The following is a 13,681-nucleotide window of genomic DNA, read 5'->3' on the forward strand; positions in this document are numbered from 1 at the left end:
CTGGAGCAAAGTCTGCATTCTTGGCTCCTGGAAATTATGCTGTAGTGGAGCCAATGAAAGGGACAGAATTTAGTAGCACATGTGAGTAGATCTGTTATTATCCCCAGGATGTGGGCTTCTAGCCCTAACCGGCAGCAAGTGGCAAGTTCAGCCCTCCATTGATTAATGTCCAGACCCAGGAACTCCTTTTGTGGTCTGGTCCCTAGAGAAGAGAGTAACTTTCTAGGATTTTTCTCTCAGCAGTGTAAAGCATTTCTAGTTACATACTTAGTCCTACAGCACCAAGCACAGCATCACTAAGCTGACATGACTCAGAGGTCACTTTCGGTATTTAAAATAGATGTCAGTTGCAGAACATTAAGAAGATAGTGTTAAGAGGGCATGCACACACACACACACACACACACACACACACACACACGTGGACACACACACAATAGCTGTACCTTTTATTCTATGCATCTAACATGGTGCTATGTTTCCAGATGGCCCCACCCACAAGGTGCCTGTGGCCTGGGATGATTAGATGTGTCTACAACACTTCAGTTCAGTGACAAGATACTAAAATTGTCAGCAGATTGCTGTGGAAGCAAAAAATCCTATATAATAAAGAGCTAATATGCTAATTAGACCGAACAGCAAAACAACCATCTGGACGACCTTTTGGACAAAGCCGGGGCTGCGAGGGCTGAGCCCTTTGCACAGATTTCGTGCATCAGCCTCTATTAAAAAATAAGATAAAAGGCAGTGATTAATTCTGCTCAGAAAGAAACAGAGAAGCCAGGGATAGGACCCTTCTCTGGGCAACTTGCTCTACAGGGTTCTGGTCTGGACTTGTGCCCCCCGCCCTGTTCCCATCCACTGCCCCACCTACAAACACTGTCCAGGTAACTCGCAATCCCTTCTCTGCATATCTCCATCCTGCTTCCAGGGCTTGTACAGGCCTGTTGGCTGGGTCTGTTCTCCCAAGGACAGGCCATGTTAAGTGTGACCCCACAGGCCTGAGGGCTGGCCTAGATGAGCCATTGGCTCATTACAGGTGGGCTAGAATATCCACAGACATGCATAGAAGACTCCTTGTAGGGCAAAGCCAGGGGTAGGGAGGGGAGGGAAGGGCAAGGAATGGGGTAGGGGTCATTTCCCCCGGTTCCTTCTACAAAGGCCACAAATTGCAAATTCTAGTCAAGCCTCCCAGATTGTTATAAAGGCATCTATGTGTCAGGTAGAAGGAAAGAACTTTTTTTAAATAGCTGCTGAATATTAGGATGTGGTCTGGGGGCCTCCATTTGTACTCTTGCCCCAAGTCCTGTATATGTTAGGACGGCCTGGAGGAAAGGCTTCCCAGAAATAGAGCTATTTGAGGTTGACTTTGCAAGTATGCGAGTTCTCTGTGTTCAAGCCACTGTGGGTAGTCAGTGGCATGCTGCTGAGTCAGAGGGTTCATGGGGGAAGAGGCGTCAGATCAGCCCATCAGTGAAGACCCTGGAATGCCGTGGCACTGGGATTCTGGTCGTGGGCTGTGGGAAATCTTTGAAGTCCTGACATGATCAGATGGGGTTTTAGGACAGTGGCTCTGATGGCAGAGAGGAGGCTGAAGAGAGGGGAGAAAGACTTTAGGCTGGGAGGCCAGTTTGGAAGCCTTCTCAGTGATCCATAGAATGGGGCTTATGGCCTGAACCAAGGCCACACCAGCTTGCCCTCTGCCAGCCATCCTTGTTGTCTGAGTGGCCCCTCTCTCTCAGCAAAGACAAGCTTCTCTGAGACGTGAAGCAGTGCCAATGAGGCAGCACCAAAAAGACCAGACTAAAGCAATGCTCTGCATTTGGAAAATAAAATTCTTCCTTATCCAAGAATAACCCATCTGAAGCCCAAAGCACCCCTTCCCTAGCACATGTATGATAAACTCTGAGAAATATCTGTCTTTTCTATCACCACCATAATAAACTTTGGATTATTAGGGAACTATAGCAAATAATCAACTTTTATCTAATTGGTAAAATCGGTATCACTTTATTCACATTGCTTGGTCATCTCTTCTCCTTGCTTCTTTTATGCATTCAATTCTGGTTAGGCCTTGAATCTTCTTTTTTTTCTTTTCTTCTTTTCCTTTTTTATTTTTCTTTATGGGGCAACAGACATAACATACTCTTGTGTGGCTTGGAGGGTATGATGGAATTAAAATGAAATTGGCATGACAGGGAGCACATGTCACAGAGACCGGGGTGTTCCGGGAATAGCACATGAACAGCAGGGACAGGGAAATGGAACGTTATAGACTGAGACAGGAAGTGTGTAAGCGTTTTCCATTCCTAAAAGCCTTGAGTTAGGTGTGCTGCCCTGACCCGGAGCAGCTGGCCGACACTTCTGCCATGTGTGCCAGGGATCCCTCGTGGCTTCCCCTGAAGGACATACAATCGCTCCCAATGCACAGGCAGCGTTTACTGAACTGTTCATTGCTCTGTGCCAGTTATCAGAATCTAGCCCAGTCCTTTCCTCCAAAGTCCTAGATATGAATGTAAAGTTTAAATTTACAGGTAGGACAATTTTACTTATCTCAAAACTGTCTTCTTTTATGACGCTATCAGTTATGCTGCATATGGCACATGACTGTATATACGTTGACACATTATGTACAACTAACTATTCAAGTATATGGGAGTGTGTGATTATCCAAATGTTAGCCTGTACAATAATTTAGACTTGCCTTTCTTTGATGTGTTCCTCCAACTCACCCTCCTAGCCAGGCTCTGTGCTAGGCACTGAGTATACAGTGGTGTACAAGATCGAAATGATTCCTGACCTTATAGACCTTTCAATCCTGCCTGCAAAGCAGACATCTAGACCAGCAATGAGAAGAAAGCGTGAGAAGGACCCACTCAGACCCATTTAGGGTATGATCAGAATTTCAGCAGCGACACTGGACTGAGAGAAGGAAATTTGAGGAAGGCTTCTTAAGGAATGCACAGCTAATCTGAGGCCTCCAAATGACAGGGAGTTACCCAGCAAAGTTGGGACAATAAGAATTACAGGCAAAGTGAATCACATGAGTAAAATCCCAGATGCAAGAGAAAAGTTAGCAGGTCAAGAAAACTTAAAAAAAATTTTTTAAACTTTTTAAATACGTGATTGAAGTGTGTGATATAAGATGAGATCTGGATGGGGACAGAGTAGAATAGGTGGCTGAGGAGATAAGTCTAGAAAGATGGATAGGAGTCAGTTCAGAAAAGGTAAGCTAAGTCTCCATCCTGAGAGCAATGGCCAATCAGTGAGGTATTGCAAGCAGGGGAGGGTCACCATTGTGGCCACACATGGGGAAGGGATTGGACAGACAAGACTGAAGGCAGAGAGAACACTTAGGAAGCTGTTAGGATAACCCAAATGCAGGCTGATTGGATCAGTGGTCTCAACTTACATGTCCCTGCTGAGAGAGGATTTCCCTGATCCCCCCCACCACCACCACCAGACTAAATTAGGACCCTGGGGCAGTCTCTCAGCATGGGATTGTCCCTACATGGAATTTATTACTAAATTTATTATATGCATTTCTGTTGCAATTATTGATTTTGCTAAATGTCTCCTTTTCTAGGTAGTACATTATTCCATGAAGGCCTGTTATACTCATTAGCAACTGTAACGCCAGCATCTAGAACAGTACCTTGCAAATAAGGAGGATTCAGTAAATATTTGTGAATGAGTGAGTGGATAGATGAATGGAAACGAGGGGAGTGGATGGATCTGTGGGATACTTGGGAGATGGAATCAATAGGACTGGATGATTGAGGCTGCTGATAAGGGAAAAAGTCAGTCGTCAAGAACAAGTCTCGGATTTCTGGCTTGAGTTTCCAAGCAGATAAAGGTGTCACTTATGGAGAAAAGAGACACTTGTGGCTGAGAGGTGGGAAAAACCGGTTTGAGGCAGGGGGCGGATTGTGATTCAGCAGATTGAGTTGTGCATTGGATTCGGTTTTAATAACAGAAGCTACATTTCAAGTCTATTTTACAAAACAGGTAACAAACCAAAAAGGCAAACCAACAATAAACAAAAGAAATAAGTATGTAGAAGGATGGATGAACAAAGAGTTTTGATTTTTATTGTTGTTTTCCACAGGCTGTCCTTTGTAATTATCTTATTTTAGCAGACAAAACAATTTGTTAAATTATCAGTATGCGATATATCTGTGTATTAACATAGTGAATTTATTCCACACAAAAATTCACATTTTCCTTAATATGAAGTATTGCATCTTTATATTCATAAAGGAATTAAAATACAGAAAAAAATATTAGGCTATTGGGAATATAGTAGAAATTATTTTACTTTCTTATTTTTTTTATCTTATGATGTGGGCTTCTAGCCCTAACATCTTTTTAATCAAAATGGAAAACTGAAGAAAACATGGGACCTCTCTTCTGCTTTCTTATTTTTATGGTTAAATGTTTCCAAACCAGCCCAGCCGGCGTGGCTCAGTGGTTGAGCAAAGACACATTCACCAAGAGGTCACGAGTTTGTTTCCCTGTCAGAGCACATGCCCGGGTTTCAGACTTAATCTCCAGTAGCGGGTGTGCAAGAGGCAGCTGATCAATGTTCTCTCCCATCGATATTTCTATCTTTCCCTCTCTCTTCCTCTCTCTCTAAAAATCAATGAAAACATATTTAAATGTTTCCAAATCCTGTTTCTCCAATTTGAAGGCTTTGATTAAGTCATCAAGGATCTCTTACATACTTTGTCTTTTAAATTATAGCTCTCATGGTTGTTTGAAGGAAAATATAACACTTCTGATGAGGACATAACACATCAAAACTTGATTTATGAACAGTGGCATCTAAGTGCTTGTAAACTTTACTCTTTAATAGCACAGCACAGATTTAAAGAAAAAGAAACCGAAGTCTCTGTAATTTTATTGCAAATTTAAAATTTCAGACTTGGGAGATTTGCTTTAGTTCCAACAAGGGTAATAATCTCAGAATGTGCTGAGTTCAGATTTAATACAAAAATATATATATTAGACTGAATCTGATTTAATGAATTGTCCTCCTTGTTTCTCTTTGTTCCCCCTCTCCTTTCTTTTTTGCAGGTGGTTCAGAAGTGTATTCCTTTCTTAATCGGGCATTTGAAGGACACAACCCATAGTGATGTCATCCTAAACATCCTCACAGAGATCGCAGGCTATGAGCCAGTGGCTTTGAACAGTTTCCTTCCAATGCTGAGAGAGATTGGTGAGAGATTCCCCTACCTCATTGGACAGATGGCGAGAATTTATGGAGCTGTGGGGCATGTGGATGAAGTAAGTTTGGCTTTTTTTCCCTCTCTCTCCATTTCCTTAAATTCCATTGGCACTCAATCCATTGAAGCTCTATGACCTACACATTCTTCCTGGGACTTCTGAGAGTTCTCAGTTCTTTTTGAACCTTTTGAATGGACAGTGGCCTCTGTGTCAAGGCCACATTATATAACAGGGCTACGTGGAAGGTTCAGGAAGTGAGGATGTCATTGCTGGAGTGGCACCTGAGGAAGGGAAGGGTTAAAATGGAGAGAGCAGTATGACAGATTCAAGACCACCTTATAATTACAAAACCAATAAAGGGGTTTCATCTCATTCTGGTCACAGTTCTGCTTAACCCAGGAGACCATCAGTAAGCACAGAGTCAGAGACTCCCTACCTATATATATAAAAGCCTAAATGACTGGAAAGCCAGAATGACCGGAATGACCAGTTGCCATGACGTACACTGACCACCAGGGGGCAGACACTCAACACAGGAGCTGCCTTGTAGTGGTCAGTGCTCTCCCAGAGCCAACCTTTCGCGGCTGGCCAACCTCCCCTGGTTCCTTCCCCCATCTGGCAGGCCCCACTGGCAGCCAGAAGGAAGGTCCCAGCCCACAGCAGGAAGGCCCTGATCAGTCCTGATCACCGGCCAGGCCTAAGGACCTCACCCGTGCACCAATTTCATGCACCAGATCTCTAGTTATTAATGAAAGCCCATGGCTATCCTGTCAATAGGGGCCTGGATGCAGTATGCTTTGCGCCCTCTGGATGAGGTTACTTAGGAGAGTGAAATAAACATTCGTGGATGTTAAAAGTCCTAGCCTAAATATTTGCATGATGGAATCTTTTAGCAGGGAGCACAGGATGCCATCAGAGCTCATGGGGATTAGGCGACTAAGAAAGAATTTCCAGAAGTTCAAGTTCTGAAGGGTGTGTGCATGCATGTATACCCACACATACATGTATGTCTGATAATTTTATATTGGGATTTAGGATCTTTATCTTTTAAAATAAAAGCAAATATATAATTGATAGAGCAAAGCTTTTACTTTTACCCACTGATAAATAATAGTTTGCTATAAGATACAAGAGATTTCTATAGTTCATCAACTCAACCCCTTGATTCTGCACAGGAGAAAGTTAAAAACTGGAAAAGCTAGGTGACTTACGCAGACCGAGTTGGCTGGTGACTCAATTGGAATTAGATCTTTGGTATTCTTTGATTTTTTTTCCAAATGTTGGGTCCAAATGGATCTTTGGTTCTGCTGAGATTTGTAGAGAGCCTGGTGAAGGCTAGGCGTCCTCGTGGTGCAGGGCTTTCCTCTCGAGTTTCCCCAGAGAAGATGGGAGAGCTGAGTTCCCAAGCAGCCGGCACATGTCAACGTGAGGGTGGATCTTGTAAAAGGATTACTTTGGTAGGGACATGCTGCTTAGTCTAATCCCTTTCTGTCCATTGCTGTTGGGAATGTCTCACGCCTGCCACAATCTGTCTTCTGGTAACACTTTCCCGTGCCGTCGTCACCTTTGCTGCCAGAACCGGCTCAAGTGCCCAAGTGCTTGAAGGCTAACTTCAGCTGACAGCTGTTTGATTGGATCTGCTGATCTTGCAGATTTTTTTCACGGACTAAAAAAAATGCAGCCTCTGGTGTAGAAGGCCCTGGAATCTTTAGAAAGTGTACTTTTCCTGTGCTTTGACGGTGTTCTTTTTGTCACAAATATACTCATGATTCATTCAAGTGTAGTAATGCACACTGGAAATGACTAAACTTCCCACAGAAAAGGTGATCTATATACATTAAAAAAACAACAACAACAACAAACACTAGCCACATAACAATTATGTCACGGTAGGTTTTTTCTGACCTAAGGCAAACCTGAGAATGGTCTATTAGGTGATATTGTGTGACACCAGGTGGGAGCAGGAAGAAAGGATCCAAATAACTTTAAGAATCACTTATTTCAGAATTCAGAATATCAAAATATTCTTCTCTCTCCCTCCCTCCCCCCCCCTTCTCCCTCTCTCCTTCTGTCCCCCACCACCAACCTCTCATTCTCATGTGCCAGTGAACACATTTATGTTTGAGGGAGAAAATATTTATTTTCCGGTGGTTCTGATTCAGCTTTCCAGTAGAGAATGATTGTAGAGGAAATAATTCCAAATGTATCTGTGCGTAAGGATTACATGGGAAACATTTTTTACATAATACAAGTTCTTGGGCCTCATAGAATACCCATTAAATCAAAATCTCCAGGAAAAGGAGATTGACTCTGGATTTAGGGGACCCTCTACTAGGGTACTTCTGATGCAGTTGTTTGGGAGTCAGTATTTTAGATCCTTTGACATTAAGTATTTAAAATATTTTCCTCTTTTAAACTTGGAATCAGGCCTTGTCCATCACCCATCCTGCCCCGCTTCCATCAAGCCATGCTAATCAGTTAAAACTATTCTAAACTACTGGAAACTATTTCAGTTTAGACTAGGTGAGGCTGAGAATAACCCCAAAATTAAAGATAACAGTAGCCTAAACAAAGATACACATCTACTTCCCTTGCACATACAGGTCTCAAATGCAGTCAGTCTAGAACTTCCTGTGGCAGGAACCCAGGATTTTTCTACTTTGTTGCTGTATCATCCTTGAGCACAGGGTCCATCTCATGGTCCAAGATCACTAATCATCTTTACCTATCAAGTCAGTAGTTCAGCCAGCAGGAAGGGGAAAGGGGAGAAAGACATTTCCAGACAGTCAAACACAACCTATTGTTTATATCCCATTGACTAAATAAAACTAAGCTGCACCTGGCCATCTCTAGCTGCAAGGGAGGCTGGAACATATAGTCTGGATTCAGGAGGCCACGTGCCCAGCTAATTGAGAGAACAGAGCAGAAAGAATGATGGAGGACAATGAATGTGTATGTTGCTGATTGTCAAGTCATTTTATTTCTCTGGGTCTCTTTTCTTAAAAGTAATGTGTTACACTGCTTTACCTCCCTCTGGCTCTGATTTTCTTTGATTCCTTTATTCCATTCCATTTAGCATCAGCTTGACAAGATTACCTATAATTGTCAGCAAGGCTCCTTTACTCAGGAATAATGCCCTTGTTATTGGTTTCTAACACCTAAATACCACCTTTAGAAACTCCTTCTTTTAACTTTAAAGAATGCTAAAGTTCAGATGTTCCAAGAATAAGTATAGTAGTCTAAGCAGCCATTAACTGTTTAATTTTAGTGAACCTATTCAACTCTCTAAAAATCGTGTGGAGCCATATTCCTAAAGACCAAAACCAACAGGAAAGATATATATATATATATATATATATATATATATATATATATATATATATATATATATCTTTCCTGTTGGTTTATATATATATGTATTTCTACCTAGCCTCTTTCCAAAAAGAACAGGAAATTACTTAAGTACATTGCCAGATGGGCATCAGGGCAGAAGTTGAGTTTGGGGTTCTAGGCATCTATGGAGAAGGAAACTGCAATAAAGAGGGAGCAGCAAGAACTTTGTCCTGAAAGGACCCCACCACTCTCTGTTTAGAGAGCTTGGTCTATGGTGAGATAAAGGGATAAGAGAATACATGAGATATGGAAACTTTTAAAGTGTTAATGGTAAGACAGTCCTAGTGATGCTCATGGGGAGGCCAAGGGAGGCCTCAACCCAGTGGTTGTGTCCAGGTTCTTGTCACTGCACAGGAAAGAATTCAAGAGTGAGACAGAGAGGATTATGAAAACAGCAGATTTATTAAAGTGACATTACACACTTAAGAAGGAAGTGTGGGCAAACTCAGACAGTGAATCACACTGAGGGGGTCTGGGTGGAGGTTTTTATGAACTAGGGTCAAGGGGAGGGAATGGGGGTGGTTCCTGGTCTCTGATGCTGGGGGTGGGGGGCGAAGGGAGATTGTCAGTGCAGCTCATCTCAGTCCCTCTTCTCCAGATGATAGCATGATGATCTGGAGGGCCGAGAGGCTTCAGAACTACCATGTATGTCAACATGGTTGCCAGCTCTGGCTGAGACTCATTTTGTTTGTCTTAACTGTTTTTTTTCCCAGGAAATTGGGAGAGTGACAATGGAGGCATGGGGAGACAGGTGTCTGGCCACACATCATATCCACAGTGCTCTAACTTAGAAAGGAAGGGGAGAGGTAGAGCCTGAGGCCTTTGTTCCCTATGCTAGCTTTCTTGCCTCGATAGAACCCTAGTGACCTAAGGCCCTAGGATCCTCTCTTCATCCGATCCTGGACTAATCTAAAAATTGACTTGATTTGAAAATTTTCTCTTTGACATCAAAGTGAAAATTTCAGATGCATTTAGGGGTTCCAAGTATTACATGATTTTGTTGATAAGATTGAAGCGATTTTAGAAATGAAGAAAAGCTCATCAAATTTTGAGTATCTTGCTCCAACTTTTGAAACGCACAATCTGTGACTAATTGGCTCCTACTGTTCCATCCTCCCTTGTTGCCTGGCTTCTGGCAAACTGCATTGTTTGATCTGTAAGAGGAAGAAGGGAGTCTCCTAGGAGTTTGCAGGCCAGAGATGGTCTCAGGGGTAGAATCAGCTCAGAGTCAATCACACAAGTTATTAATTGACTTATGCTTCACCTTCTGTGCTTGTGTGAAGCCAGGTGTAAGACCTCTAGGGCTAGCTATGGGGAACCAGATGCGTGTGTCATTCAAATCAGGGCCCATCTGAGTGGGCAAACTGCTTCAACAGCTTGTTGCTGCATCATCATTTTTCTATCTGCATTGCACCCAGCAGAGGGAAGTTGCATAAAACAAAAATTAACTCTACAGATCCTTATTTTCTCTATCTCCCAAATTTCCTCATGTATTTTTTTGCCCAAATTTACATTAAAACATGCTTAATAGCCATAAAATTATTGTGTCACTGAAGGAGGCTATACAGTGACTCACAGGACATTTTCAGGTACATGCTGACATCCAATGCATAACTGTTGGATGGAGAGTGAAACCGGGCCAAACGGCAGAGAAAATTTCTTCTGGGACAACTGAAGGGTTGTTGCCCCTGAAGTGCAACCTTCCTTGGTGCTGTCTCCTAAAGAGCACAGCTGGTTCTTCACCATGCCAAGATTCACCCCATTTCTGCAGAATGCTGAGTTGAATAAGCGTATAAATAAGAAATATTATTTTATTAGCTATATCCTCAAGATGGCAAAATAACACAGGTCCTTTTGTCTTTCTCAAATGAGAAGATTGCCATGGAAACCTCTCAGATAACAGCATAAATGACTTCTTAGTAGCACCTTAGGGGCCATCCCCAGACATCATCCAGATAATTCATATAAAGCCCTTAGCTTAGTGCCAGGCATATAGTAAGTACTTGATACATTTCAACTAATAATAATAACAACAGCAAGCAGCAGCAAAAATATAATAAAAACGTGCCTAGCTCTAGAGGGCTAGTGAGAGAGGAATGCGCTCCTACCCACTCTAATGCATCTTTTGTAGAATTACCAGTTTTCTTCCTAAAAATACAACTGTGATCTCACTTCCTTGCACAATCTTCTGTTGGCTCATCCCCTGCCTATAGGATGGATACTAGCTAAACTCCTTGTTTTGCCCCAATCTTCCTTTCTAGCTTTAGCTCTTACCTATCCAGGTTACTCCATCCCCCTATATTCTGTTACTAGCATTTAACATCACTCCCTGAGCACACCTTGCTCTAAAATGTCCTGATCTTTACAGCCCATCTTTCTGCCTGGAGAGTCTCCACCCTCTTCCACTACTTATCTTTTCAACCCAGATCAAAAGTTGCCTCCTGTGTAAGTTCTTCCCAATTCCCTTAGGCAGCTAGTCACCGCCTTGCTCCCACCACCCTTGGGTTGTACCTGAAATGTCATACCAGCTTTGCCATGTTGTAATTTGCCTGTTCCTGTCTATTTTTTCTTCATGAGTCTCTGAGCTCCCAGAAGAAAGGGATTATACCTTATTGATCTGAATTCACCTTTGGCCAAAAGAATAAGTGAATAATCGAGAATACTGTTAATTAAGAATTTGAAGGTTGGATTCTCACCAACCACTTTTATTGAATCAAGTCTTTGCTTATTTCTTTTGGGACACATAATTATCACTTAAGAAAAAGGAGAAAAAATAAGAGGACTATTGATACTTCAGAGCCTACACAATTTATCTTTGTTACCTAATAGCTGAGAGATGAGTTTGACAGGAGACATGGAGTCATTAACCAGAAAGCATGTGATGAGGCATGTCAATCTATGATTCTCAAAGATTCTGGCTCCTTGGAAGGTGGCATAAGGGAAAGATGATATTGGATCATGAAAGAGATTTTCATGGATGAGGCCTCAGCAGACATCAAACTTGGGGAAGTGCAGCTCCAAGGAGGAACACTCATCACTGTACTGAGCAGTGATCCCCACCTAGGTTATGTCTGTATAAGAATCCATCACATGGATGATCTTGCTTACTGTGGGGGCTCCCATACAGTGCAACATGGTGACGAAGAGACTGGGCTCGAGAGTCAGACTTGAATCCTGACTCAGCCACTTAACAGCTGGGTGGCCTTGGGCAAGTTTCATCACGTCTCTTGACTCAGTTTCCTCATCTGTAAAATGGGAATAGCAGTCTTAGTCACCTCATAGACTTGTTGTGAGGATTTAATGAATTAAACCATGTAAAACAGTGTCTGGAGATTGGGAAATGTTCAATAAATGTCAGCACTTCACTTTGTTACTTCCTTTCTCAGTGTTGCCCAAGGCTTTCTCATTGCATGTATTTGGGCCGAAACTTAAACCTAACAGGCAAATTAGGGAGGACAGCAACCAAGTCAATGGCTTGCTTTTTCCCTTCTTCTTCAGAGAAAGAGGCTGAATAGAGGGATATGCATGGGACAAGTCAAAGTAAGGCCAGACCGAAGAAGAAATGAGGTAGCATAGGGAACCGCATGTATCAGTAAAGGTGTGAAGCAGAGCTGGCTATATCCTTTCTCTATTTTTACGAAATAACTAGTATATGTAGATCTTTTTTCTCAGAGTGGAATGTGTATCTGCTTTATATGTATATTGCAGAGCATTTTTCCTACGGGGACTAAGAGTAACAAACATAATAATAAAGCCACATTTTGCAAAAATTTCATAATTTAAAATAGGCCCTTTTTTGAGATGCACTGGGAGTGCACTACTTTTCATAAAGGGCAGGTGGCCCCTAGCTCCCCACCTATAAAAACAGCTCACATAAGTTTGCAGCCATTTTTTCCAAACTCTCATTAATTAAATCTGAAGTAGGTTTAAATTGAATGTAGGCCAGACTGACGTTTCTTGTCCATGGAGAACTGAAATAGAATGTTTATATTCTAGAGGCTTTTGTTGTTCTCATTATTTTCTCTACTCATTAGTCTCTCTCAGCTGTGCATGTGGTCTCGGCCCACTGGTTTAGGTACCGGAGTCATTATAGCCCTCTTTCCTAACACAGGTCAATGTGGCAAAGAGACGTTTTAGAAATGGCTTTGAGTTTTTGCGAGGCTGAATTGAATTCATGTGTTCTATCCGTCTACTTAAGTCTCAAACAAATTGAAACCATTTTAGCTTAAGAGTCAAATCCTCATTAGGGCAAGTTTCAATAGAAGGCACACTGGTTTGTAGCATGTTCTTCATAGACATGTTTTGCCCCATGCCAGACCTACAAGGCAGCAGCCCTATGTGGTGGAAACAGGGAGGATGCAGCGGCCCGTTGTTTTCCTTAGCTGGAGACCAGCAGTCTGCACCTGCGGAGAATCAAATGGCGTGCCCTCTGAGCGCCGCCGCCGCCAGGGTGGGTGTCAAATCCTGTGCCCTCTGCCTTGTTTTTCTAACTGGCTGGGAGACGCTGGCCAAGCACCAGGGCGGGTTTATTACATCCTCCCTGGGCTCAGAGACCTGGACACTTTTCAAGTAGAGAAGAGACACACATCTTGCCCAGGTTGCGTTTCTGTGACATCCGGCAGGCCTTGCACAAAAACACTTTGGGGAGGAAAAGGAAAAAGAATGACAAAGGCAACTGAAAGCCACATCACTATCCTCATCCTGGCTGTGGAAAAACATCCTGCAAAATAGGAGCCTGATAGACGATTTGTGCAGACGATTTGTGCCCTTAACTTGGAAATCGAAATGAAAGGAATTGGGGCGCATGCTATAAGAGGAAGGACCTGTGAGTGAAAGCCACAATGTCCCCCAAAGATGGTAAAAGTGAGTTAACACTTTGGTAGGCTCAATAACTTCGGGGATTTATTTTCTCAAGCCTTGGTTGGTGCCAGGCAGCTACTGCTTGGTACCATAGAATTGTCATCCATGAGAGACAGTTTTTTAAATCCCAAATAAAAATAGCTTTTTTGTTTTTTATATCATAAGAAGGTTACATGCTAACTGTAAATAATACTAGCAATAG

The 13,681-nt window shown here is 42.5% G+C and overlaps 1 protein-coding gene across 3 annotated transcripts in view; it reads left to right on the forward strand.

Moving 5' to 3' along the window:
* Positions 1–13,681, forward strand: part of VEPH1 (ventricular zone expressed PH domain containing 1) — a 213,032-nt gene that overhangs the window by 71,817 nt on the left and 127,534 nt on the right. For all 3 annotated transcript variants that reach the window (XM_080658193.1, XM_080658195.1, XM_080658194.1), the window contains one exon: positions 5,077–5,286. In XM_080658193.1, coding sequence (XP_080514319.1) covers positions 5,077–5,286 — 210 coding nt within the window. The remainder of the gene's footprint in view (positions 1–5,076; positions 5,287–13,681) is intronic.

Source organism: Plecotus auritus (assembly GCF_963455305.1).
Source record: "Plecotus auritus genome assembly, chromosome: 2".
In the NCBI taxonomy this organism is placed as follows: Eukaryota; Metazoa; Chordata; class Mammalia; order Chiroptera; family Vespertilionidae; genus Plecotus; species Plecotus auritus.